Raw genomic sequence first — 23,066 nt, 5'->3', positions numbered from 1 at the left:
TAAACATTTTTTCTGACTTTCTGATAAAAGCTGTATTTCAGGGTAATGAAATGCTGCCAGTTTATGACAGAAAGCTTCTCCAATAGAGAGGAAGAATGCAAATTAATAAATGTAGATGGAATGAAAAAAAAAACACAAATTATCATTTTGAAGCCTATAATAAAACTATGATTCAGGCAAGAATTATCAATTATTATTAAGGCCATTAAGTGAATGGTTGAAGGCAAAGTTGAACATTTACAGAAAACATCATACCTCACAGATTACTTTGCTTTATGGAGACTTCACCAACCTAATCAAGCCATTAGCATTAAATGTCCAGGTTTATTAGAACTTCAGGTACTAGAGTTATAAGCTAAACACCAAGAGAAAGTAGTCAAATAATTACAGAAGGGAAGATATTCTCCAGGACAATATGCCTCCTCTTAGCTAATCAGAGAAAAAAAAAAAAAAAAGTAGGGGTGACTAGATTGAGATTTTGAAATATAAACAAAAACAAACATGGTCCTTAACTGGATCCTGGTTTGGACAAGATGGCTATAAAGAATATTGGGGAGATAACTAGATAAACTTGAAGATAACAGAAGTTATCTTAAGTGTGATAACACTATTTTTGTAATATACTATTATGTTTTCAGAAATACATATTGAAGTACTTACAAGTGGGAGATTCAGATACCCATGGTCCACTTAAAAATATTTCAATGAATTTAAAAAATAAAAAATTCAAATCCAAGTCTCAACTTCCTAATTCATTGCTGTTTCCATTACTGCTCATTAATTCATTCATAATTATAAGAAGAATTACATAGAAAAATCTCTTGCAGACAAGAGGTTCAGAGACGTGATCTACCACGAAGGAACGCATTTTTTTGTTGTTGGTTTTTTGTTGTTTTTACAGCTACCGAAAGACACGTAACTCAGAGGTAACAACTCAGTATCACAGGCAACAAGACACCAAAAGGCATCAAAGCATCACGAATGGAGAATTTTGCCCTCAAAGAGCTAAAAATATCTTGTAGAACAGTTTCGTGAAGTTAATTACAAGAGAACTAGGCTGTTTCAAGATCATAGTTAAGGCTCTGAAGCGGCAGCCCACTAATGCAATCCTCAATTGTTACATAAAATTACCTATTCCCTTCTGACTTCACTGCCCTGTACAACCAGTTTACTACTTTTCAAGATGTGGTGAAGTTAACGGACACTCTTTCGAAAATCCCTCTCTCAAGCGAGGGCAGCCAAGCTAAAGAAAACCTTCACCGTAACAACCAGCTTCTTTACACCTAGGGCCTCAAAACAGGGAACGCGGAGCCTCCTCCCTCGAAGACCAGAGAAGACGCCGATTATCAACCAGCAGATCTAACTCATTTGCCTTGTTTTCGCCTGTCTCTCTAAATCCAAAGGGTGGCGCTGTCCTCATTCCTTCCCCGCACACCAGGTGTGCGCGCAGGTCCACTTCGAGGTCCGACCGAGGGGTGGCGGCGTCCACTGACGACCTCGGTCCGGCTTCGCCGCCGCCCCGGCCCGCGCGGCTCCTCTCCCTACCCAGCCCCTCCGAGTGAGCCCGCGAAAGCGCCCGCTCCCCTTCTCAGGGGCTCTCTCTCAGAAACTCTCCACAACACTCGGGGCAGGCGGGACGGCTAGGAAAGACACAAGCCAGCACTCTGGCTCTGAGCCCTCAGCCCAGAAAGAGAGAAGCGTATAATGAAAAGCGTCGCGACCTCTCGCACCAACGCGAGTTAACGCCACTTCGACCGCCAGAGCCCCCAAGATAACCGACTTGCAGACTTGACTGGACTGAGTGGTCTCTGAAAGACGGGAGAGGGCGCCCATCTGCCGGCACCGCCAGCGCTTCCCGCCCCGCCCCACCGGCCTACGTGCGTCAGGAATCACGTGCCTCGTCTCTCTTTCCTACCGGCAAGCGGGCGCGCCCTTCTTCCGGAAGTCGCGCCCAGTCACGCCCAGTCTCCGCCTACCATCGGTGACGTCAAACTCAGCGCCTACCACTGCTCTGCCTCCGCCTCCAGGCGCGGGGAGGGCTCCCGGTTCCTTAAAATAAATCCTGCCGCTTCCGGGCTCCTAACCAGTACAAGGGAGGGTTTTTAAGTTCTCGGGAGCGCAGGCCTCGGACGCGCGTGAGTAAAGTTGGAGAGGCCAGAGGCTGGCTATCTGGAGGCCACCCCTGCAGAGGCCTTTCCCCCTCTCCGCAAGTTGTGCCGCACTTGGTTCCGCCGAGACCCACGACGGTTCCGCCCCCTTCTTCCTTGTCATTGATGTTGTTGTTCTTGTCAGTGCCGCAGCCCCGACCACCGGGAGCCCGAACCCGAGCCGGGGCCGCCCGGGTGGCGCGGTGGCGGCGGCTGCGGCTGCAGCAGCTGCGACGGCTGCGGGGGCTGCTCCGGGGTCTGCGGGGGCGGCCGGGGACCGGCAGCCGGCGGCGGGGCCGGATGGCTCTGTGCGGGCAGGCGGCAGGCGCCGCGTCGCTGCCTAGCGAGCTGATCGTGCACATCTTCTCCTTCCTGTCCGCGTCCGACCGGCTCCGGGCCTCGGCCTCCTGCTCGCACTGGCGCGAGTGCCTCTTCTACCCGGCTCTCTGGCCCCAGCTCCGCATCTGCCTCCGCGTCTCGCCCGCGGAGCAGCCACGGCTCGAATTCCTCATGCGCAAGTGCGGCTGGTTCGTGCGAGAGCTGCGTGTTGAATTCGCCGCGGAGAACTACCTGAGCGGCGGCGGCGGCGGCGGCGGCCCGGGCGATGGAGGAGGCAGCGCGGACGCCGGGACTGGCGGGGAAGAAGTCGAAGCCCTGCAGCTCTCAACCCGTTGGCTGGAAGTGCTGCGCACCTACTTAGAGCTGGTCCTGTGCGTGCTAGTCAGCATCCGGAACAACAGGTAGGCTCTTCGCAGCCCCTCCATTCCTCCTCCTCCCCACCGCCTCCACTTCCCGGGACGCAGGGTCGTCTGCTTCCTCTCACCTCGAAATAGATTCAGTGTGGAAACGCCCCGCCCGCTTCAGCGTTGCTTTTTTCGGTGACTGGGGGTGTCAGTTCTAATCCGGCGATTTCCTTGAGGCAGGAGGACATAACAGGACTCATCCTAATACTTTATAAACAGTAATGGACTTGGTGTTTATCAGACAGCACTCCTGGCGCCTTCCAGGCACTGTCTCATTCATCCTTTCGGCAGCAGTGGGATGGAGTACAGGCGCGGTCATTCTTCATTTTACGGATGACAGAGCTGAAGCTTGGAGGGTGAGGCCTGTGAATGAGTCTGGGGAGAAAACTAATCTGTTTTTTGTTGTTGTTGTTATTGTTGTTGTTTCATTCTGAACCTATCCGATCAAAATAGTTCGTGGTGGCGGAGGGAGTAGGTATGCCACAGGTTTCGCATAGGTTGGAGACTCTCCCGGCAAAAAAAGAAATCTTTTACAGCCATTTTCTTACCGAAAATGGTTTTAACTAGGCCAGGCACAGAGTAGGAGAAAATGTTTTTTTTTAAGGGATCGGGGAACTGCCTAATCATCAGGATTAGAAGGTCCCTCCCTTTTGCACCTCCAGACTCAACTTGTCCCCAGTGATTCACCTAAAAGTAGCACAGTACAGCTTGGTGTTTGCGTGTGTTGAGGGAACTGGCCAGTGTCTGCAAAGGGTAAGCCCAAACTGTCCTGATTGTGCATCAAGACTTTACTGTAATTCTGGGGCTAACTTCCTGTGTTCTGGCCCGTCGTCCTAATCAGTGTTTTCCATTATTTATCTACCGCCCTCTCCAGAATCCTCTTAACGTAGATTTTCTCTATCTGGATATTCTAAGCTTAAAATTAAACAGTGAGGTAGAGGAAAGTTCATAAGTTCAAAAAAGGAGCAACTTAGATAGCAGTAAGAGTTTAGCAGTTTGCAAGTAGTTTCACATTCAGGATCTTATTTGATCCTTCCAGCCGAACCTGGGAGTTAGGACAGCTGCTATTATCCCTGCTTTATAGAAAGGAAACTGAAACCTAACAGGGTCAAATAATTTGCAAATTATCATACAGCATTTTATCATACAGCAAATTACTATACAGCATTATCATACAGTATTGATTTTCTCTGACAGCAGTGTACTTCCTTTTGCAGTAAATACATTATGTTGAACAGGATGGAGTGAAGGTCCTGGTTATGCTAAGTGAGATAGATACATCTGTATTCTTAATTCTCTGTTTGAATCACAAGGGTGGAGAATAAGCATTAGCTGCAAGTTGTATCTGGAGCATGGCTGCATCATCCCAGTATACTGTGTATTTTCCTAGCTTTTCACACCAAGCCATTTTATTTCCTCACTTTGATTTTATGTGGCAAAAGAGGCTGTTTAAGGCTATAAGTTGGTCTTGATGATGTTGGAGACTTTCTGTCAGAGTTGGATGTGTGGCTGGAGGCCCAGGTGACCCAGAGGTTAGAGTCAGTAGTGAGCACTTATTACTGATGATTCAGTGGAGGGTAGAAGTGGGGTGGATTCTCTATAGAAAGGAAACTGAAACGTAACAGGGTCAAGTGATTTGCCAGTATCAGTTATATTTTTCTTGAGGTTAGATAGCAGTTCTGAGCAGTCATTTAAAAATGCACGTCTTTTGTCCAAGTAAGAACCCACTTTACAAAGTTTCTATCTAGTTCCTTTTAACCGATTGGTTGGTTGGACAGGTAAAGGTTATAAGGCAAAAGAGTGATATGTCACTTCTTCCCTTCGTTGTTTAGTTTTTCTCCGGTCCCTTCCTCACCCCTGTCAATTTTTATTTTTTTAGCTGTATGTGTTGAGGTAAAGTTGACAAATAAAAGTGAACCTACCTCTTTAGCATCTCAATCTACTTGTCTATAAGACTGCCCTCTAAAAAAATCTTTATATATTTGGAAGGAAGATCTCAGCTTTATTTTTGAAAATATTTTGAGATACTCTTACTAATATTGGAAGTACTAATATGGATGTTAAAAATTTAAGTGAAACTAGTTTTCTTTAGAGAAATTTGAAAATGTTTTAAACCAAGATGTTTATTTGATAACTCGGATAAAGCCTATTCTTATTTCCTTCATAATCACTTAAACATCAGACTCAGGCTCAATGAAGAGTAACTCAAATGCTTTAGTGTTCAGTATTCTTTGATTTTATAAAACCAAAAAATTCAGTAACTAATGAGAAAAATCAATATTTGACATTGTTCTTTACATTTCCAAGGTAAATTTTACAGTGCTTTTGCCTTATTATTTCTACCAGTTTATAGGTAGAAGAGGAGGATATGAACCTACCAAGTCACAAACTTTATGCTTCCTGCCTTTATGTTGAATTTTATACAATTCAAACTTTTATTTTGCTGTGTTTCAGTTATTTTCTTGTCTCTGAGTTAAAGAACTAAAACCATAACCTTGAATTGTGGGAACTTTTCAAGGGTACTGTTCTGAGAGAATAATTGGCATTTTGCTTAATTCCTGGGTATGCACATGTACTCTCAGAGTGATTGTAGCCACCTTACCAATTTCTTAGGTGTTAGGGACAACTGATGAGTATCAAAGAGGTACAGAAATGCCTCCCAGAGGGTAAAATACAGTCTTCTGTCTTCAGAGTTCACTTCTCCAGAGAGGGCTAGGATACCTGCCTTCTTGATCAACAGTAAGAACGTAAATAAAAAATTATTATTCAAAATACTAAAAAAGAAAAAAAATAAGTACACATTCAACTGTATTGTAGGTTAAATTGGCTGAATTTCTTCTATAGGAAATTGTACTTAGAAGTTCAAAACAACAAATATAAATATGCATTTTTAGACTTTAACGTGGTTGTCAAGTTGAGTACTACCTATTAAAAATGCTGTATTTCATACTCCTTAGGAAAAATGAGACTTCAGGGACAATAAGATTATGATAATAGCTAATAGACTCAGTCACTAAAAATACTTAATCAGTAAGCATAGGTACATTGTCAACATCTGATTTACACTTTCCTGGACTATATAAATATTTTGCATGAGGCTTTTTTGGGTTGAGGGCAGTACTTTTCCAAAAGATGCAAGCCAGAGAGACTTTGTACAAGCGTGATTTTCTTGTTAAAATTCTAACTACATGGGGTGGAGGGGAGGTTCAGGAGGGAGGGGACATATGTATATTTATGGCTAATTCACATTAATTTACAGCAGAAACTAACACAACATTGTAAAGCAATTATCCTACAATTTAAAAAAAATCTAAATATCTAGATTGACCAGTTTTTTTTTTTACTGTGCCTGCTTATATACCCCAATGGCACCCCACTCCAGTATTCTTGCCTGGAAAATCCCATGGACAGAGGAGCCTAGTAGGCTACAGTCCATGGGATCGCTAAGAGTCGGACACGACTGAGCGACTTCACTTTCACTTTTCACTTTCCTGCATTGGAGAAGGAAATGGCAACCCACTCCAATGTTCTTGCCTGGAGAATCCCAGGGACGGGGGAGCCTGGTGGGCTGCCGTCTATGGGGTCGCACAGAGTCGGACACGACTGCAGCGACTTAGCAGCAGCAGCAGTAGTAGTAGAACACCTATCAATAATTCTCAGATGTGGTCTGCTGACTTGGCACATGCAGTCACAGAGAATCTTATCTTAATATTTTTTTCAACCTCAGTATGCCAAGACCCAGCAACTGATAAGGCAATCTAAAAATACATCTTAAAATAGATTAAAAATTCTTTGGACATTTCCTATTACTATCCAAGAAGGTAGGAAATTCTTGAAGGTATTATCTCCAACAACCCTGAGCCTTATTTTTCTTGAAATATTTTTCCCATCACGGGGCAGTAAATACATGCAATAATAATATTTCACTTTTGAGAGCTAACTTTTCTTATTTGTTTTAAAAAGCCCATTTGGAGAATATGTGTATTAAAATATATTGGGACTCTGACCAGTCCTTCCTGCCCAAGAGATGGTTGCTTTTAGAGAAGAGATACTTTACCCAACAGACTCCTCACCTTAAAACGGACAGATTAAAGTGACTCCATGGGGATAGCTTCAAGGTCATGGAGCAGAAAGGAGACTAAACTGATGAAGAAACTAATCTCCTTGGAGGGCTGCTAAGAGGAATTAGAGCTCTCTCTAGTCCATAGGCGGAGAAGGCAATGGCACCCCACTCCAGTACTCTTGCCTGGAAAATCCATGGACGGAGGAGCCTGGAAGGCTGCAGTCCATGGGGTCGCTAAGAGTCAGACATGACTGAGTGACTTCACCTTCACTTTCACTTTCATGCATTGGAGGAGGAAATGGCAACCCACTCCAGTGTTCTTGCCTAGAGAACCCCAGGCACTGCGGGGCCTGGTGGGCTGCCATCCATGGGGTCGCACAGAGTCGGACACGACTGAAGTGACTTAGCAGCAGCAGCTAGTCCATAGGTACATTCTTCCAGTGACTGAGAACTGAAGATAGAGGATAGGAGATAAAACTCAACAAAAAGGTCATCCAAGTAAAATATTTTTCCTGTGTTACAAGAAGTGACTGAGCAGCTTTTGAGTGAAGGGATTAAGTGATCTCCATTTTAATGTTTTAGTTCTGAGGCAGCCTCGGAAGAGTTCACCCAAGTTGTTAAATTTATAGCTGATTTAAGAAGATAATTGTTAAAATATGTTTTTTTCCCCCTCCAAATATTGAGAGTATACTATGTGCCAAGCAGTGAAGACAAACTCCCTGTTCCCATGGATTCGACATTCCGGAGGGAAAAGATAGGCAGAAGCAAGTAAACAAATGAAAGATTATTTCGATTGTGAAAGTAAGAGGACTATGTAATAGTGACTAGGTGGCAACTTGAGATAGATTGGTGAGGGAAAAACTTTTTCTATAAAGGACATTTAAGCTGCTACATGAATGACAAGTTACCCATCTGAAGATTTGAGCAAACAGCATTCCAAGCAGAAAAAAGACTAAGCAGCAAGGCTTTCAGCCAGCCAAATTTTTGGCTTCTTGCAACAGCAGGAGAGAAAGTAAGGCAGGACCATGTGAAGGGTGAGAGCAGTGTCACAGTGAGCTCTTAAGTGTAGGAGGAGGAAGGAATGTTGATTTTTTATGAGCACTTGTGGAATAAAGTTTGGACTATATTCTAAGAATAGAAGTTACTGAAAAAATGTTAAGGACAAGCATAAGGTGATCTAATTTGCATTTTAAGGCAATCATTCTGGTTACTGTGTAATGAATGAATAATCCTCGTAAGAGGTGATGATAGCCTAGAGTATGATGGAAGAAAAGATTTTTTAAAAGTGGATGGATATGGAATATATATGTTTGGAAGTAGAGCCAAGAAGACATGCTACTAGGATGTAGAGGAAAGGAAGAATCAAATATTTTTTTACCATTTGTCTTTAAAACTCACTCAGTTTTCTTTCTTTCTTCCTTAGTACTGTTAAAATTGTCTTTTAATAATATGTTAAATAACAGTTTTTTTTTGTTTTTGTTTTTTCTGACTCCTTGCGACCCCATGGACTGTGGCCTACCAGGCTCCTCCGTCCATGGGATTTACCAGGCAAGAATACTGGAGTGGGTTGCTATTTCCTTCTCCATAAATAACAGTTTTAAATGTCAGTCTTATTTAAATAAACCTTTTTTTATTTCGTAACCCCTGGGATTTGAGGATGATGGTAATTCAATAAGTGGGGGCTTCCCTGGTGGCTCAAAGGTAAAGAATCCTCCTGCCAATGCAGGAAATGCATGTTTGGTCCCTGGGTCGGGAACCCACTCTAATATTCTTGCTTGGAAAATCCCATGGACATAGAGAGCCTGGCAGGCTACAGTCCATGGGGTCACAAAGAGTCGGACACAACTTAGTAACTAAGCAACAACCACAATTCAGTAAGTGAATTCATAAAACAAATTCTGGAAAATTGCTTTTAGTTAATGGATCCTAAGAAAGTTGATAAGGAATACTACTATAGGCCTATGACTTAGTTATGCCTGGAATCTGGGAGACCTGGGTTCGATCCCTGGGTCAGGAAGATCCCCTGGAGAAGGAAATGGCAACCCACTCCAGTACTCTTGCCTGGAGAATCCCATGGAGGGAGGAGCCTGGTAGGCTACAGTCCATCGGGTCTGAAAGAGTTGGACACGACTGAGCAACTTGACTTCACTATGACTTAGTTGTGGAATCTCTGAAGCTGTACCAATAGCCACATATAGCTAATCAAATTTTAAATTACTTGGCTAAAATTAAAGATTTAGTTTGCTGTACTAGACACATTTCAAATGCTCCATATGTGGCTAGTGACTACCATTTTGGACACCATAGAATAGAGCATTTCCATCATGGCAGGAAGTTCTGTTAGTCAGCATTTCTCTAAAGTATTTGTCTTCTTTGTTTGATTTGGCTGTGGTCATTTATTAACATTTCTGAGAGGAGGAAATATGTTATTAAAAAGTATTATGTAAATGCAGACATTTGATATCAAACATGGACGAAGAAGATTAGAATTGATCTTAAAAAATTTCATGCAATGATACCGATTAGCTTATTAGGTTAGAAAAGGAAAAAATTGCATTTTGTGACCTCCTGTGCATCACTGAGAAGGAAATGGCAACCCACTCCAGTGTTCTTGCCTGGAGAATCCCAGGGATGGCGGAGCCTGGTTGGCTGCCGTCTGTGGGGTCGCACAGAGTCGGACACGACTGAAGCGACTTAGCAGCAGCAGCAGCAGCAATGCATCATTGAGAAAGACTTAACCTTGTTAACAATTGCATCTTTTTAAAGAATCAGGTTTGTATGTAGCTTCCTTTTTCGTAGTTAATTAGACTTAGCTGTATTAACTCTAGTTTAAAGGTTATACTAAATAATCCAAAGAAATCTCAGAGAAAAATGAAGAGTTTTCAGCACTCTTCAGTTAGACCTTGGGGAGTATTTCTTAAGCTCACGGGTGGTTAATATTGTTTTCAAAGAATTGCCCAAACTAACACACTGAATCTGTATGTATAGGTTTTTATAATAAGGCTATCAAAAATTGCGTCATTGTTTGATTCATGGGGAAATTTTTACCCTAAGAACAAAATAAGATCGCTCTTTTCAGTGAAAAGTTATATGTGGTGGTTTAATTTCTTTTTAAAAAATGTTTATTGAAGTATAGTTGATTTAGAATATTATTCTTAGTTTTCACGTATGCAGCAAAGTGATTCACTTACATTTTTTTTTTCAGATTATTTTCCACTGTAGGTTTTTACAAGATATTGAATATAGTTGCCTGTGTTATACAGTAAATCTTTGTTGCCTATCTATTTTATGTATAATAGTTTATTAATTTCATGCCCCTAATTTATCCCTCTCCATTCTCCTTTTCTGCTTTTGTAGCCAAAAATTTTTTTCTATATCTGTGAGTTTGTTTCTGTTTTCTATATAGATATATTTGTATTATTTTTTAGATTTCACAGATAAGTGACCATTTTTTTGATTGATTTGTTTTTTTGATGTTGAGTTATATGAACTACTTGTATATTTTGGAGAGTAACCCCTTTGTCAGTCACATCATTTATGAATATTTTCTCCCATTCCATAGATTATCTTTTTAATTTTTATTTCTTTTTAATAGGGGGAAAATTGCTTTACAAAGTTCTGTTGGTTTCTGCCATACAACAGTGCACATGAGCCATTATTATACATATATCTCCTCCCTCCCCTTCCCCTGTCCCACCCATCTTGGTCATCACAGAGGCCAGGCTGGGCTCCCTGTGTTACATAGCAGCTTCTCCCCAGCTCTCTGTTTTGTACATGGTAGCTTATATATGTCGACGCTGCTTTCTTAATTCGTCTCTCTGTCCTTCCCCTACTGTGTCCACAATTCCATTTTCTGAGTCTCCATTCCTTCCCTGAAAATAGGTTCATCAGTTTCATTTTTCTAGATTCTGTATACATGCATTAAATACGATACTTGTTTTTCTCTTTCTGACTTACTCTGTATGATGGTGGTGGTTTACTTGCTAAGTTGTGTCAACTCTTGCCATCCTATAGACTGTAGCCTGCCAGGCTCCTCTGTCCATGGGATTTCCCAGGAAAGAGTGCTGGAGCGGGTTGCCATTTCCTTCTCCAGGGGATCTTCCCAAGCCAGTAATTGAACCCATGGACCCACGTCTCCTGCATTGCAGGCAGACTCTCTTACTGCTGAGCCACCAGGGAAGCCCTCAGTCTGTATAATAGGCTCTAGGTTATAACCAGTTCACTAGAACTGATTCAGATTTGTTCTTTTTTACGTCTGAGTAATACTCCATTGTGTATAGTACTGCATCTTCTTTATCCATTCATCTCTCATCGGACATCTAGGTTGCTTCCGTATCCTAGCTATTGAAAATAGTGCTTCTATGGACATTGGGGTACATTTGTTTTTTTCAGTTATGGCTTTCTTAGGGTATACACCCAGTAGTGGGATTGCAGGGTCATATGGTAGTTTTATTCCTAGTTTTTAAAGGAGTCTCCTTGTTGTTCTCCATAGTAGCTGTATCAATTTACATTCCCACCAACAGTGCTAGAACGTTCCCTTTTCTCCAAATCCTCTCCAGCGTTTATTGTTTGTAGATGTTTTGATGATGGCCATATTTCTTTTGCCTTAGGAGACATAGCTAAGAAAGTATTGCTACAGTTTATGTCTGAGAATGTTTTGCTTATGTTCCCTTCTAAAAGTTGTATGGTGTCATGTCTTATGCTGCTGCTGCTGCTAAGTCACTTCAGTCGTGTCCGACTCTGTGCGACCCCATAGACAGCAGCCCACCAGGCTCCCCCGTCCCTGGGATTCTCCAGGCAAGAACACTGGAGTGGGTTGCCATTTCCTTCTCCAGTGCATGAAAGTGAAAAGTGAAAGTGAAGTTGCTCAGTCGTGTCCAACTCGTATCGACCCCATGGACTGCAGCCCACCAGGCTCCTCCATCCATGGGATTTTCCAGGCAAAAGTACTGGAGTGGGGTGCCATCGCCTTCTCCGGTCATGTCTTATACTTCAGTCTTTAAATCATTTGGGATTTATTTTTATGTATGGTGTGAGGGAGTGTTCTGACTTCAGTTTACATGTAGCTGTCCATTTTGCTCAGGACCACTTATCGAAGAGACTGTCTTTTCTCCATTGTATCAATATATTTTTCTCTCCTTTTAATGTCCATAAAAATTTTAGAATAATTTGTTCTAGTTCTGTGAAAAGTGTCATGAGTATTTTGATAGTTGTTGTTTGTTTGTGTGTTTAATTTCGTGAAGTGGAAACTAACGTATAACATAACCACATTTATTTAAGAAATTGAAAGCATGGCTTGTCTTTAACCAGTGCTCTGCTCATATAGGCCTTACATAAATTAGAATCAATTTGTTGAATTTCCCCAAAAACTTCCTGGCCTTCCTCACTGCAGTCACTTGGATTTTTTTCTCCTCCTTCGCTTTCCTGTTTCATGTAAACCCATTACTCCTTGAAATTTGCTTAAGTCTGACCCACATAAAAGCTGTAGGTTCAAGATGTAAGACTAAGTGAAAGAAGAAGCAAGTATTATATTGGTACAAGCATAATTGCGGTTTTGGACCATGAATTTTAAGTCATTATAACTAGACTCAAACACATCTTTATTAATCAAAATAGGAACCATTACAATCAACACATCTTTGACAATGAGAAATCAATTTGTTTATTCCTGTAGCATAAAAATCCATGCTTCTGGGATTCAGTGAACTCTCGGAAAGCATTTTCTGCCTTCTGCTGGTTGTGGAAGCATTTTCCCTACAAAAAGTTGTTGAGCTACTTAAAGAAGTGGTAGTCACTTGGCTAGACGTCAGGTGAATTGGCAGATGAGGCAAAACTTCATAAACCAGTTCATTAAACTTTTAAAGCATTGGTTGTACAACATGTGGTCAGGCATTGTCGTGGAAAACAATTGGGATCAGACTAGCAGCTGACCACCAAACAGTGACCATGACCTTTTTTTGGTGCAAATTTGGCTTTGGGAAGTGCTTTGTTAACTTCTGCGTCCAGCCACTGAGTTGGTCATTGGCCAGTTGTCCTAGAAAATCCGCTTTTCGTCACATGTCACAATCCGATCAAGAAGTGGTTCCTTCTGTTGTGTGAAAAAAAAAAGAGAAGATGACATTTCAAAAACAATGATTTTTTTTTCAGTCAGCTTATGTAGCTTTTTCACCTTTCCAGTTTGCTTCAAATGCCAAACAACTGTAGAATGGTTGACATTGAGTTCTTCAGCAGCTTCTCATATAGTTGTAAGAGGATCAGCTTTGATGATTGTTCTCAACTGGTCATCGTCATTCCAATGGCCAGCCACTATGCTCCTCATCTTCAGGGCTCTGGTCTCCTTTGCAAAACTTCTTGAACCACCACTGCACTGTATGTTGATTATCAATTCCTGGGCCAAGTGCATTCATTGTTGATATTGTGAGTTGTCTCCACTGCTTTATGACCCATTTTAAACTCAGATAAGAAAATTACTTGAATTTTCTTTTTGTCTAACATCATTTCCCTAGTCTAAAATAAATATAAAATACACAGCAAATAATTAGTCATAAGCAAAAAACATAAAGCGAGAAGTGCACATTAATGTATAACATAACCACATTTATTTAAGAACGCATTGGAATAGCAAATGGCAAAATTCAGCAATGAAAAACTGCTATTACTTTTGCACCAATCGCATAGTACTCTGCATAAGGCTTCTTCCTTTCGTTTGCTCCAAATCACTGGTCTTATCACTGTTAATACTAAGTCAGGTAAATCAGTTTTTCTGTCCAGGAACTTGTCTTGTGTACTCTTCTGTTACATCTCTGAAATGGGCAAGGAAAAGGAAGGAAACTGGGGTGACACTTGAGCCATCTTTTAACCTGGTTTGTTATTCACATATTGCTGATAACTTCCAAAAAGAATCTCATTCTTAGAAACCTCAAAAAATCAACTTTGGTTCAAGGCAAAGGAGAAAAGCACTCACCTGGGGCAAAAAACTTTGATCTATAGCTTAGATCCACCTTCCCAAGCCACACACCTTCTCCATACCAAAGTCGCAGAAGAGTTACCACCATGATCATGGGGCTGGGTGAGCCCCAGTCATGTTGCCAGTACTGCAGAGAGCAGAGGAGTATTTGTGTTCTTGATAGTCTTGAAATCCTAAACTAGTTTTCCTAGAGAAAGAGCAGTATTCAGCAACCATTTATCTTTACTAAAGTATTTGAAAGGAAATCCAATATATAGATGTCATTCATTTTATACTACACATTTCAATATAAAATTCTGAAAATTATGGACATATATGTGAAGAAAGCTGAGCAAAGAATTGATGCTTTTGAACTTTGGTGTTGGAGAAGACTCCTGAGAGTCCCTTGGACTGCAAGGAGATCCAACCAGTCCATTCTGAAGGAAATCAGCCCTGGAATTTCTCTGGAGGGAATGATTCTAAAGCTGAAGCTCCAGTACTTTGGCCACCTCATGCGAAGAGTTGACTCATTGGAAAAGACTCTGATGCTGGGAGGGATTGGGGGCAGGAGGAGAAGGGGGTGACAGAGGATGAGATGGCTGGATGGCATCACTGACTCAATGGACATGAGTCTGAGTGAACTCCTGGAGTTGGTGATGGACAGGGAGGCCTGGCGTGCCGCGATTCATGGGGTGGCAAAGAGTCGGACAGGACTGAGCGACTGAACTGAACATATACATTTAGGACTTCCCAGATGGCACTAATGATAAAGAACCCACCTGCCAGTGCAGGTATGTATGAGATGCAGGTTCAGTCCCTGAGTTGCGAAGATCCCCTGGAGGAGGGCCCAACAACCCACTCCAGTATTCTTGCCTGGAAAATCCCCATGTACAGAGGAGCCTGGCAGGCTGCAGTCCATAGTGCTGCAGAGAGTCAGGTACGACTGAAGTGACTGAGCAAGGAATACATACAACCAAAATAACATTAATACACTTAACAAAACTTTCAATACTTCTTTAGTCTCTCCTGATTTTTTAATTAGCCTTTTTAAAATAAAACCTTTATTTCCACGCCAAGAATCTAAACTCATGTACCTTTGAAACTTAACCACAATAACTTTTCATGTAACTGATACAGTACATATCTGATAATTGAACGAGTAGAGCGTAGGAGAGCAGTCTGTAGCCTCAGTTTCTAACTTATAAGTACTTAACAGTCTGACTTCGCTCTGGATCTGGATGATGACTTTGTAAAATAGGATTAAAAAAGAATGCAATTAGTTGAAGAATATTATTAATAATATAATATTATTGCAGAATATTGAGTAGAGTTCCCTGTACTATACAATAGGTCCTTATTGGTTATTTTATATATAATAATGTGTGTTTATTTATCTCAGGTTGATAATTTATCCTTACTCCCAACATTGAAGAGGAACTAAAAAGCCTCTTGATGAAAGTGAAAGTGGAGAGTGAAAAAGTTGGCTTAAAGCTCAACATTCAGAAAACGAAGATCATGGCATCCAGTCCCATCACTTCATGGGAAATAGATGGGGAAACAGTGGAAACAGTGTCAGACTTTATTTTTTTGGGCTCCAGAATCACTGCAGATGGTGACTGCAGCCATGAAATTAAAAGACTCTTACTCCTTGGAAGGAAAGTTATGACCAACCTAGATAGCATATTCAAAAGCAGAGACATTCCTTTGCCAACAAAGGTCTGTCTAGTCAAGGCTATGGTTTTTCCTGTGGTCATGTATGAATGTGAGAGTTGGACTGTGAAGAAGGCTGAGCGCTGAAGAATTGATGCTTTTGAACTGTGGTGTTGGAGTTGACTCATTGGAAAAGACTGATGCTGGGAGGGATTGGGGGCAGGAGGAGAAGGGGACGCCAGAGGATGACATGGCTGGATGGCATCACTGACTCGATGGACGTGAGTCTGGATGAACTCCGGGAGTTGGTGATGGACAGGGAGGCCTGGTGTGCTGCGATTCATGGGGTTGCAAAGAGTCAGACACAACTGAGCGACTGAACTGAACTGAACCATAAGTTTGTTTTCGAAATCTTAGTCTGTTTCTGTTTTGTAAATAAGTTCATTTGTATCATTTTAAATTAGATTCCACATATAGTAATAGCATATGATATTTGTCTTTCTGTCTTCATTTAGTATGATAAGCTACATCCATCCATGCTGCTGCAAATGATATTATTTCATTCTTTTTGATGGCTGAGTAGTATTCCGTTGTATATGTATACTTTATCTTCTTTATCCATTCATCTGTTGATAAGACATTTAGGTTCCTTCCATGTTTTGGCTATTATAAATGGTACTGCAGTGAATACTGGGGTTCATGTATATTTTGGAAGTATGGTTTTCTCCAGATTATGCCCAGGAGTGGGATTGCTGGATCATATGGTAGCTCTATTTTCTAGTTTTTTAATTAACCTCCATGCTGTTCTCCACAGTGGTTGCACCAATTTACATCCCCATCAACAGGTATAGGAGGGTTCCCTTTTCTGCACAGCCTCTCCAGCATTATTACTTGTAGATTTTTTGATGATGGCTATTCTGACTGGTGTGAGGTGATAAATCATTGTAGTTTTGATTTGCATGTTTCTAATAATTAGCAATGTTGAGCATCTTTTCATGTGCTCTTGGCCATCTATATGTCTTCTTAGGAAAATGTTGAGCTGTATGAGCTATCTGCACCCTTGTGGATTGTATCATTTGCAAATATTTTCTCCCATTCTGTGGACTGTCTTTTCATTTTGTTTATGACTTCCTTTGCTGTACAGAATCTTTTAAGTTTAATTAAGTCCCATTTATTTTTGTTTTTATTTCCATTACTCTAGGAACTGAATCCAAAAAATATTGCTGCAATTTATGTCCAAGAATGTTGTGCCTGTTTTCCTCTTAAGTTTTACATTATTTGGTCTTATGTCTAGGTCTTTAATCTGTTTTGAGTTTATTTTTGTATATGGTATTAGAGAATGTTCTAATTTCATTCTTTTACATGTAGCTGCCCATTTTCATTTTTTCCCAGCATCACTTATTGAAGAGACTGTCCATTTATTCATTGTATATTCTTGCCTCCTTTGTCATCAGTTAGATCACCATAGGTGCCTATGTTTATCTCTGGACTGTCTGTCCTATTTCATTGATCTATATTTATATTTTTGTGCCAGTACCATGCTGTTTTGATTATTACAACTTTGTAGTGTAGTCTGAAGTTAGGGAACCTGATTCTTCCAGCTGTGTTCTTCTTTCTTAAGATTTCTTCAAGCTAAGTTTTAGAATAATCAGACTTTTTAGTGAAACTAAGGTTACTAATTTGGGAAAATATGTCATAATATTAAGAAATGTTATTTTTCATTTACTTAAATCTTTTTATCATTTTTGTGGGTTATACATTTCTTATTATAGTTATCCCAAACTTCTAGTTACAGATGTAATTCTCTAATGGTTATGTTAAAAAGGAAACAGCAGACCCAAAATGGTCAGTTATGCTAAACCCCATGTCACCAAACTAAGACTTGATACCTAGCACAGCTGTGGTTTCAATCTGCCTCAGGATGGTAACCTTTAATCAGTGAGCCTGAAATTACCAGGTCAGCATTAGTGAGGCAATCTGCCATATAGTCCCTTCAGTTCCCTTTGCTAAGTTGCTTCAGTCATGTCCGACTCTGTGCTATAGACGGCAGCCTACCAGGCTCCACTGTCCCTGGGATTCTCCAGGCAAGAACACTGGAGTGGGTTGCCATTTCTTTCTCCAGTGCATGAAAGTGAAAAGTGAAAGGGAAGTCTCTTAGTCGTGTCTGACTCTTAGCGACCCCATGGACTGCAGCCCACCAGGCTCCTCTGTCCATGGGATTTTCCAGGCAAGAGTACTGGAGTGGGGTGCCATTGCCTTCTCCAGTGCATGAAAGTGAAAAGTGAAAGGGAAGTCGCTCAGTCATGTCAGACTCTTAGCGACCCCATGGACTGCATCCCACCAGGCTCCTCTGTCCATGGGAGTTTCCAGGCAAGAGTACCGGAGTGGGGTGCCATTGCCTTCTCAGTTCCCTTTAGGAGGGTGACTATTGCCTGGAACAGTGCATTATTTACTAATAATTTACTTTTTCTACTTCCTTTCTACTTTAAAAGCCTTTCCTTTTCTATATCTCTGCAGAGCTCCTTTCTGTTTGCTACATAGGATGCTGCCCAATTAACGACTCTTTTAATAAAGCTAATTTGATCTTTAAATTTACTCGGTTGAATTTTTGTTGTTTAACCATTATTATTAGCATTTAGGTATTTTTAATCTTTATCCTTTATCCTACTGTATTTAGAATTTTACTATATAGAAAAGTGTGTTTTGTAGCTAAAGTTATTTACAGATTTTTTACATAGTTTTTTTTTTTAATTGACCTCTTAATGGTAACCTCTATGTTTGATCACAAAACCGGAGAAGGTTCTCTATATTTTAAAGAATATTTCTTACTGAGAAGATATCTCCAGGGCAGTGCCCCACTTAGAACATTTAATGCATTAAGTTAACTGGTTTGGGAAATTTTAACTGGTTTGGAAAAACTTTATATTATAGTTAAAATGTATATGAAAAATATATATATATGAAACTTGAATGCTTCAGTGTTTCAATATATATATATGAAGCTTGAATGTTCTTTCATATGTCATTTTGTGATTTATTCATCCCTAAACCTTTAAGGTAGGTATTATTATTACTGATAAAAAGTTGAATTCCAGCAACTTTAAGAATACTCTTCCATAGTCACTAAAACCTTGAGTTCTGAACTACTTGTTATGCTCTAGTCTTTAAAGCTTATGCTGTTTTCTCCTATATCGCATTGTTTTTCATTGTATGTTAAAAGCAATCTGAAGGTACTTAGTTGGATTCTAAATAAGTTATTAAGGTAGAAACTTCTGTAGAATATCTCTTCTGCATATGTTTACTTTTAATATTTATACTTTTATGTTAATTATTTAGACAATCATTTTAAATTACTTTTCTTATAGGAACCTCCAGAAGTTTAGCCTTTTTGGAGACATAAGCGTTCTACAACAGCAAGGAAGTTTGTCAAATACATACCTCAGCAAGGTGGACCCTGATGGCAAAAAAATTAAGCAGTAAGTTATACAGCTAATGGAAAGGGACTCTGTAATAATAAAAATATTTTTCTGAGAAATTTTAAGATACTGTCCAAAGAGTAATGATATTTTTTCTGAAAAGAACATGTACCCTGGAAATGCCTTAACAATGAAATAGTGATCAATACATACCATTCCAATCTTTAAGACAAAGAATTTGCTGTGTAATTATTGCTATTTAAAACTTAACTTCTCTACTTTACTTTGCTATAACATGAATTGTAAGTCATCAGTCTTTTCTTCTCTACTGATATAAAATGCTCCTTTACTTGAAAAACATATTTCTATATGTGTAATATGTATTACATTTTTATGTGAATCTTAATGATATTACTACTTGTGGGTCAAATGAGTGTACTCAGTTGCTCAGTCATGTCCAACTCTTTGCAACTGCATGGAATGTAGCTTGCCAGGTTCCTCTGTCCATGGGATTTCCCAGGCAAGAATACTGGAGTGTGTTACCATTCCCTTCTCCAGGGGATCTTCCCGACCCAGGGATTGAACCCATGTCTCCTGCATTGCAGGTGGATTCTGTGGATTCTTTACCATCTGAGCCACCTAGAGCTAAGTCTTAACAGGATTGTGTGGCATGTGCTTTCCTTACAGAATTCAGCAACTGTTTGAAGAAATACTGAGTAATAGTAGGCAACTGAAATGGCTGTCTTGTGGGTTTATGCTGGAAATAGTAACCCCAACGTCACTGTCATCTCTCTCAAACTCTATTGCCAACACCATGGAGCACCTGAGTTTACTGGACAACAATACTCCTGGTAGCAGCACCCTTATCACCGCAGCAGAACTGGAGCGATTTGTGAATCTGCGCTCACTTGCCCTGGATTTCTGTGACTTTACAGCTGAGATGGCTAGAGTCTTAACCGATAATAACCATGTGCCTTTGCAGCGACTTTCTCTCCTGGTTCACAATGTTTCCGTGATGCACAAGTCTCTGGACAATATGCCAAATGATGAGCATTGGAAAGCCTTGTCAAGAAAGAGCACCAGCCTTCGGGTCTATATTATGGCTTTTGATATGAAGAGTGAAGATATGTTAAAGATTCTGAAACCCAGTATACCACTAGAGAGGATTCATTTTGACAGCTACATCACTTGTGTTTCAGGAGCTATTGTTGATCTTATATCTAGGCAGTACGACAAGTTCCTCACTCATTTTATATTAATGAATGATATGATTGACACGTCTGGTTTTCCAGATCTTAGTGACAACCGAAATGAAGATCCGTTGGTTTTATTAGCATGGAGGTGCACAAAGCTCTCTCTTCTGGCAATTCATGGTAGGTAACTTTTGTTGTTATAGTTTGAATTTGTTATTACAGCTAAAATATTTTATACCAATAAAAAGATAGCACTGACATTTATACTGTCAAAAACTCTTATAACAAGTTGATATGCAGATTTTTTATACTTTCTAACATGACTGAAGCGACTTAGCATGCATGCATGCATTGGAGAAGGAAATGGCAACCCACTCCAGTATTCTTGCCTGGAGAATCCCAGGGACGGGGGAGCCTGGTGGGCTGCCGTCTATGGGGTCACACACATTCGGACACAACTGAAGCGACTTAGCAGCAGCAGCAGAAACATGTGTATAACATGTATAATGTATACCATGTATAACATATACCACTTACAAGTGGAAGGACACATTTCTACCCTATTTTGTTCCAGCTCCCGTATTACTGTTTTTCTTTCACCATGTGATTAATAGTACTTCACAAAAATGGCATTTGAAATTATCTAAGAAAACATACATATTCACCTACAACAGATGTATTTCTTCTTCTTAAAAACATAACACAGAAGGAAGAAGAAAGTATGATTTCTTTCATGCTCACTGCCTCATCTTCTAGATTCTTGGTATCAACATCTTAATTTGTACAACATTTTTTAAATGATGGTTCTGTTGGTTGAAAAGTGCTCTTTTCTGGCAGGCCTTTCATCTGAATGTGAACTATTTTTCATTTGGACAGAGTTCCTTTTATAAGTTAGAAGAATATATTACTTCTTTTCTGAAACTTGTAAGATAGAGAATATAAACTAGAAAGTCTGCATGAACAACTTAAATTTATTATGTTTCATTATTTCCGAAATTAATCTTTTAGCTGCATTTGAGTGTGGGAGTGTATCTTGCTTTTCAAGTTTTGCTTTATAATTTGGCCAGTCATTGGAAGTAATAGCAAAGAATAGATCACTATTGAAGTTAATAAATTAGGATTTTTTTAATAGGATGAAGAAATAGCAAGATATTTAAAATTAAGTTAGTCTTTTTAAAGCTTTTATTTTTTTGACTCTGCTGAGAGGCTTCTGGGATCTTAGTTACCCAACCAGATATCGAACCCAGGCCCCAGCAGTGAAAGAGCTGAAACCTAACCATTGGGTCAACAGAGAATTTGCTAAAGCTTTTTTCTCTTATTAAGAAGTAAAACGTTATATTTGCTAGTGATAATTAACAATTTATCTTTAAAGTGTCACTTTATAACTTTGGACTGTGAAGTACTGTGTGTGTGTGTGTGTGCGCGCGCGCACGCGCACACACGCACAGGGTGCTCAGTCACATCTCAACTCTTTGGGACCCCGTGGACTGTATGCTGCCAGGCTTCTCTGTCCATGGAATTTTCCTGGCAGGAATACTTAAGTGTGTTGCCATTTCCTGCTCCAGGGGCTCTTCCTAACCCAAGGATTGGACCTGCGTCTCCTGCACTGACACGGCAGATTCTTTACCACTGCACCACCTGGGAAGCACCGTAGGAGATGCCTTTTACTAATGAAAAATACCAGTTTACTATGTACTGTTAATCAAAAGCTATAAAATTACTTTAAATGTCTTCCCTTTTACTAAATGTGCTGATACCAGAATACACTTACAGCACCTATCTGTTCACCAGCTGCAGTGATGTTCTTGGAGACAATATCAGACTTCTAGTCTTTTTTTTCCTCTGAGCTAAACAATTACTGGGGCTTCCCTGGCAGTGGTAAAGAATCCACAGATCTCAGCATATTTTTAAAGGAAAAGGACCCCAAAGTGGTGAGATACAAATTTGTGGAAAAGACAGATGTAGAAAATAGACAAAATAAAATACAAGGAAATGACAGTGCTTGTCTTCTGCTTATTTTTAAGGTTACACAGTGTGGGCACACAACCTCATAGCCATTGCTCGTCTTCGTGGCTCTGATCTAAAAGTACTTGAAGTCACCGAAGAAAGCATTGATTTTGACCAAGGTGAACTGGCCGACCAGGATGTGGATCCAGTGCATAATCTTATTGAGCAGGTGTCCCTGGGCCTCGGTCAGCCTTGGCATGCAGTCATGGACATCGAATCACTCAGTGTCTTCACTGAACCAAATCGTCATTTTTACAGAGAGATGCAGAGCTTCAGCGAAGACGTTTAGCTTTTTTTTAACGTACAATTCCTGTGGTTACATTTGCAAGTAGGGTCCTATTATGTTTTTTTTTTTTCTTTTCCAGTAGTGTGAATTAACCCCTTTGTGCTGTGTTTAATCAGTATTAGCTTTATAGAATTATATGTGTATATTCTACTTCTTGATCAAAGAACATAGTCGGGTATTGGTTTAGAAGTTCAAAGTGACACTGTATAGGGCTTTCACGGTTAATGGACTTGTTACCAGACCTTAAGAATCTACAACCGAAGGTTGTCTGAGGTTGCTGGCTAACTGTTTTTCACTGAGTTACTCTGCCTTTTGATGTTTTTATTCTTTGTGTGTCAGAGCTCAGGAGCCAAAATATTTTTATACATATATAGATATATATCCATAGCCTGGTGGATTTGTATGCAATGCACTGCATTCATTCATTCTGATAGCATTTCATTGATTTTTATTTGAAATGGAAGAAGGGAGGATACTATGATCCCAAATGAGTCATCTTTAACAGAAAAGCCAAGACTTTAACTTTCATTACATATATAATAGTCAATTATCATTAATTACCACTCTGAATTTTATATAGTAGCAGGTTAGAACATTGCTTAATCCTTTTTGAAA

The 23,066-nt window shown here is 40.2% G+C and overlaps 1 protein-coding gene and 1 long non-coding RNA gene across 7 annotated transcripts in view; one reads left to right on the top strand and one right to left on the bottom strand.

Moving 5' to 3' along the window:
* LOC104975415 (uncharacterized) overlaps positions 1–2,220 on the bottom strand; it is a 59,168-nt gene extending 56,948 nt beyond the window's left edge. For 5 of the 6 annotated variants that reach the window (XR_009492185.1, XR_003031457.2, XR_009492184.1 and 2 more), the window contains exon 1: positions 1,261–2,220. This is a non-coding gene — a long non-coding RNA (uncharacterized lncRNA). The remainder of the gene's footprint in view (positions 1–1,260) is intronic. The other variant, XR_814177.4, reaches the window with a different exon arrangement.
* FBXO33 (F-box protein 33) lies at positions 2,119–22,548 on the top strand. Its single transcript, NM_001205749.1, has 4 exons — positions 2,119–2,887; positions 18,915–19,025; positions 19,653–20,338; positions 22,183–22,548. The coding sequence occupies exons 1-4, from the start codon at positions 2,274–2,276 to the stop codon at positions 22,452–22,454; spliced, it is 1,683 nt and encodes a 560-aa protein (NP_001192678.1). The 5' UTR covers positions 2,119–2,273; the 3' UTR covers positions 22,455–22,548.
* Positions 22,549–23,066: the final 518 nt, after the last annotated feature.

The sequence above is a fragment of the Bos taurus genome, chromosome 21, assembly GCF_002263795.3.
Source record: "Bos taurus isolate L1 Dominette 01449 registration number 42190680 breed Hereford chromosome 21, ARS-UCD2.0, whole genome shotgun sequence".
NCBI classification, from domain to species: Eukaryota; Metazoa; Chordata; class Mammalia; order Artiodactyla; family Bovidae; genus Bos; species Bos taurus.
Note: the sequence above shows the minus strand (reverse complement) of the source record. Positions and strands in the feature narration are given on the sequence as shown.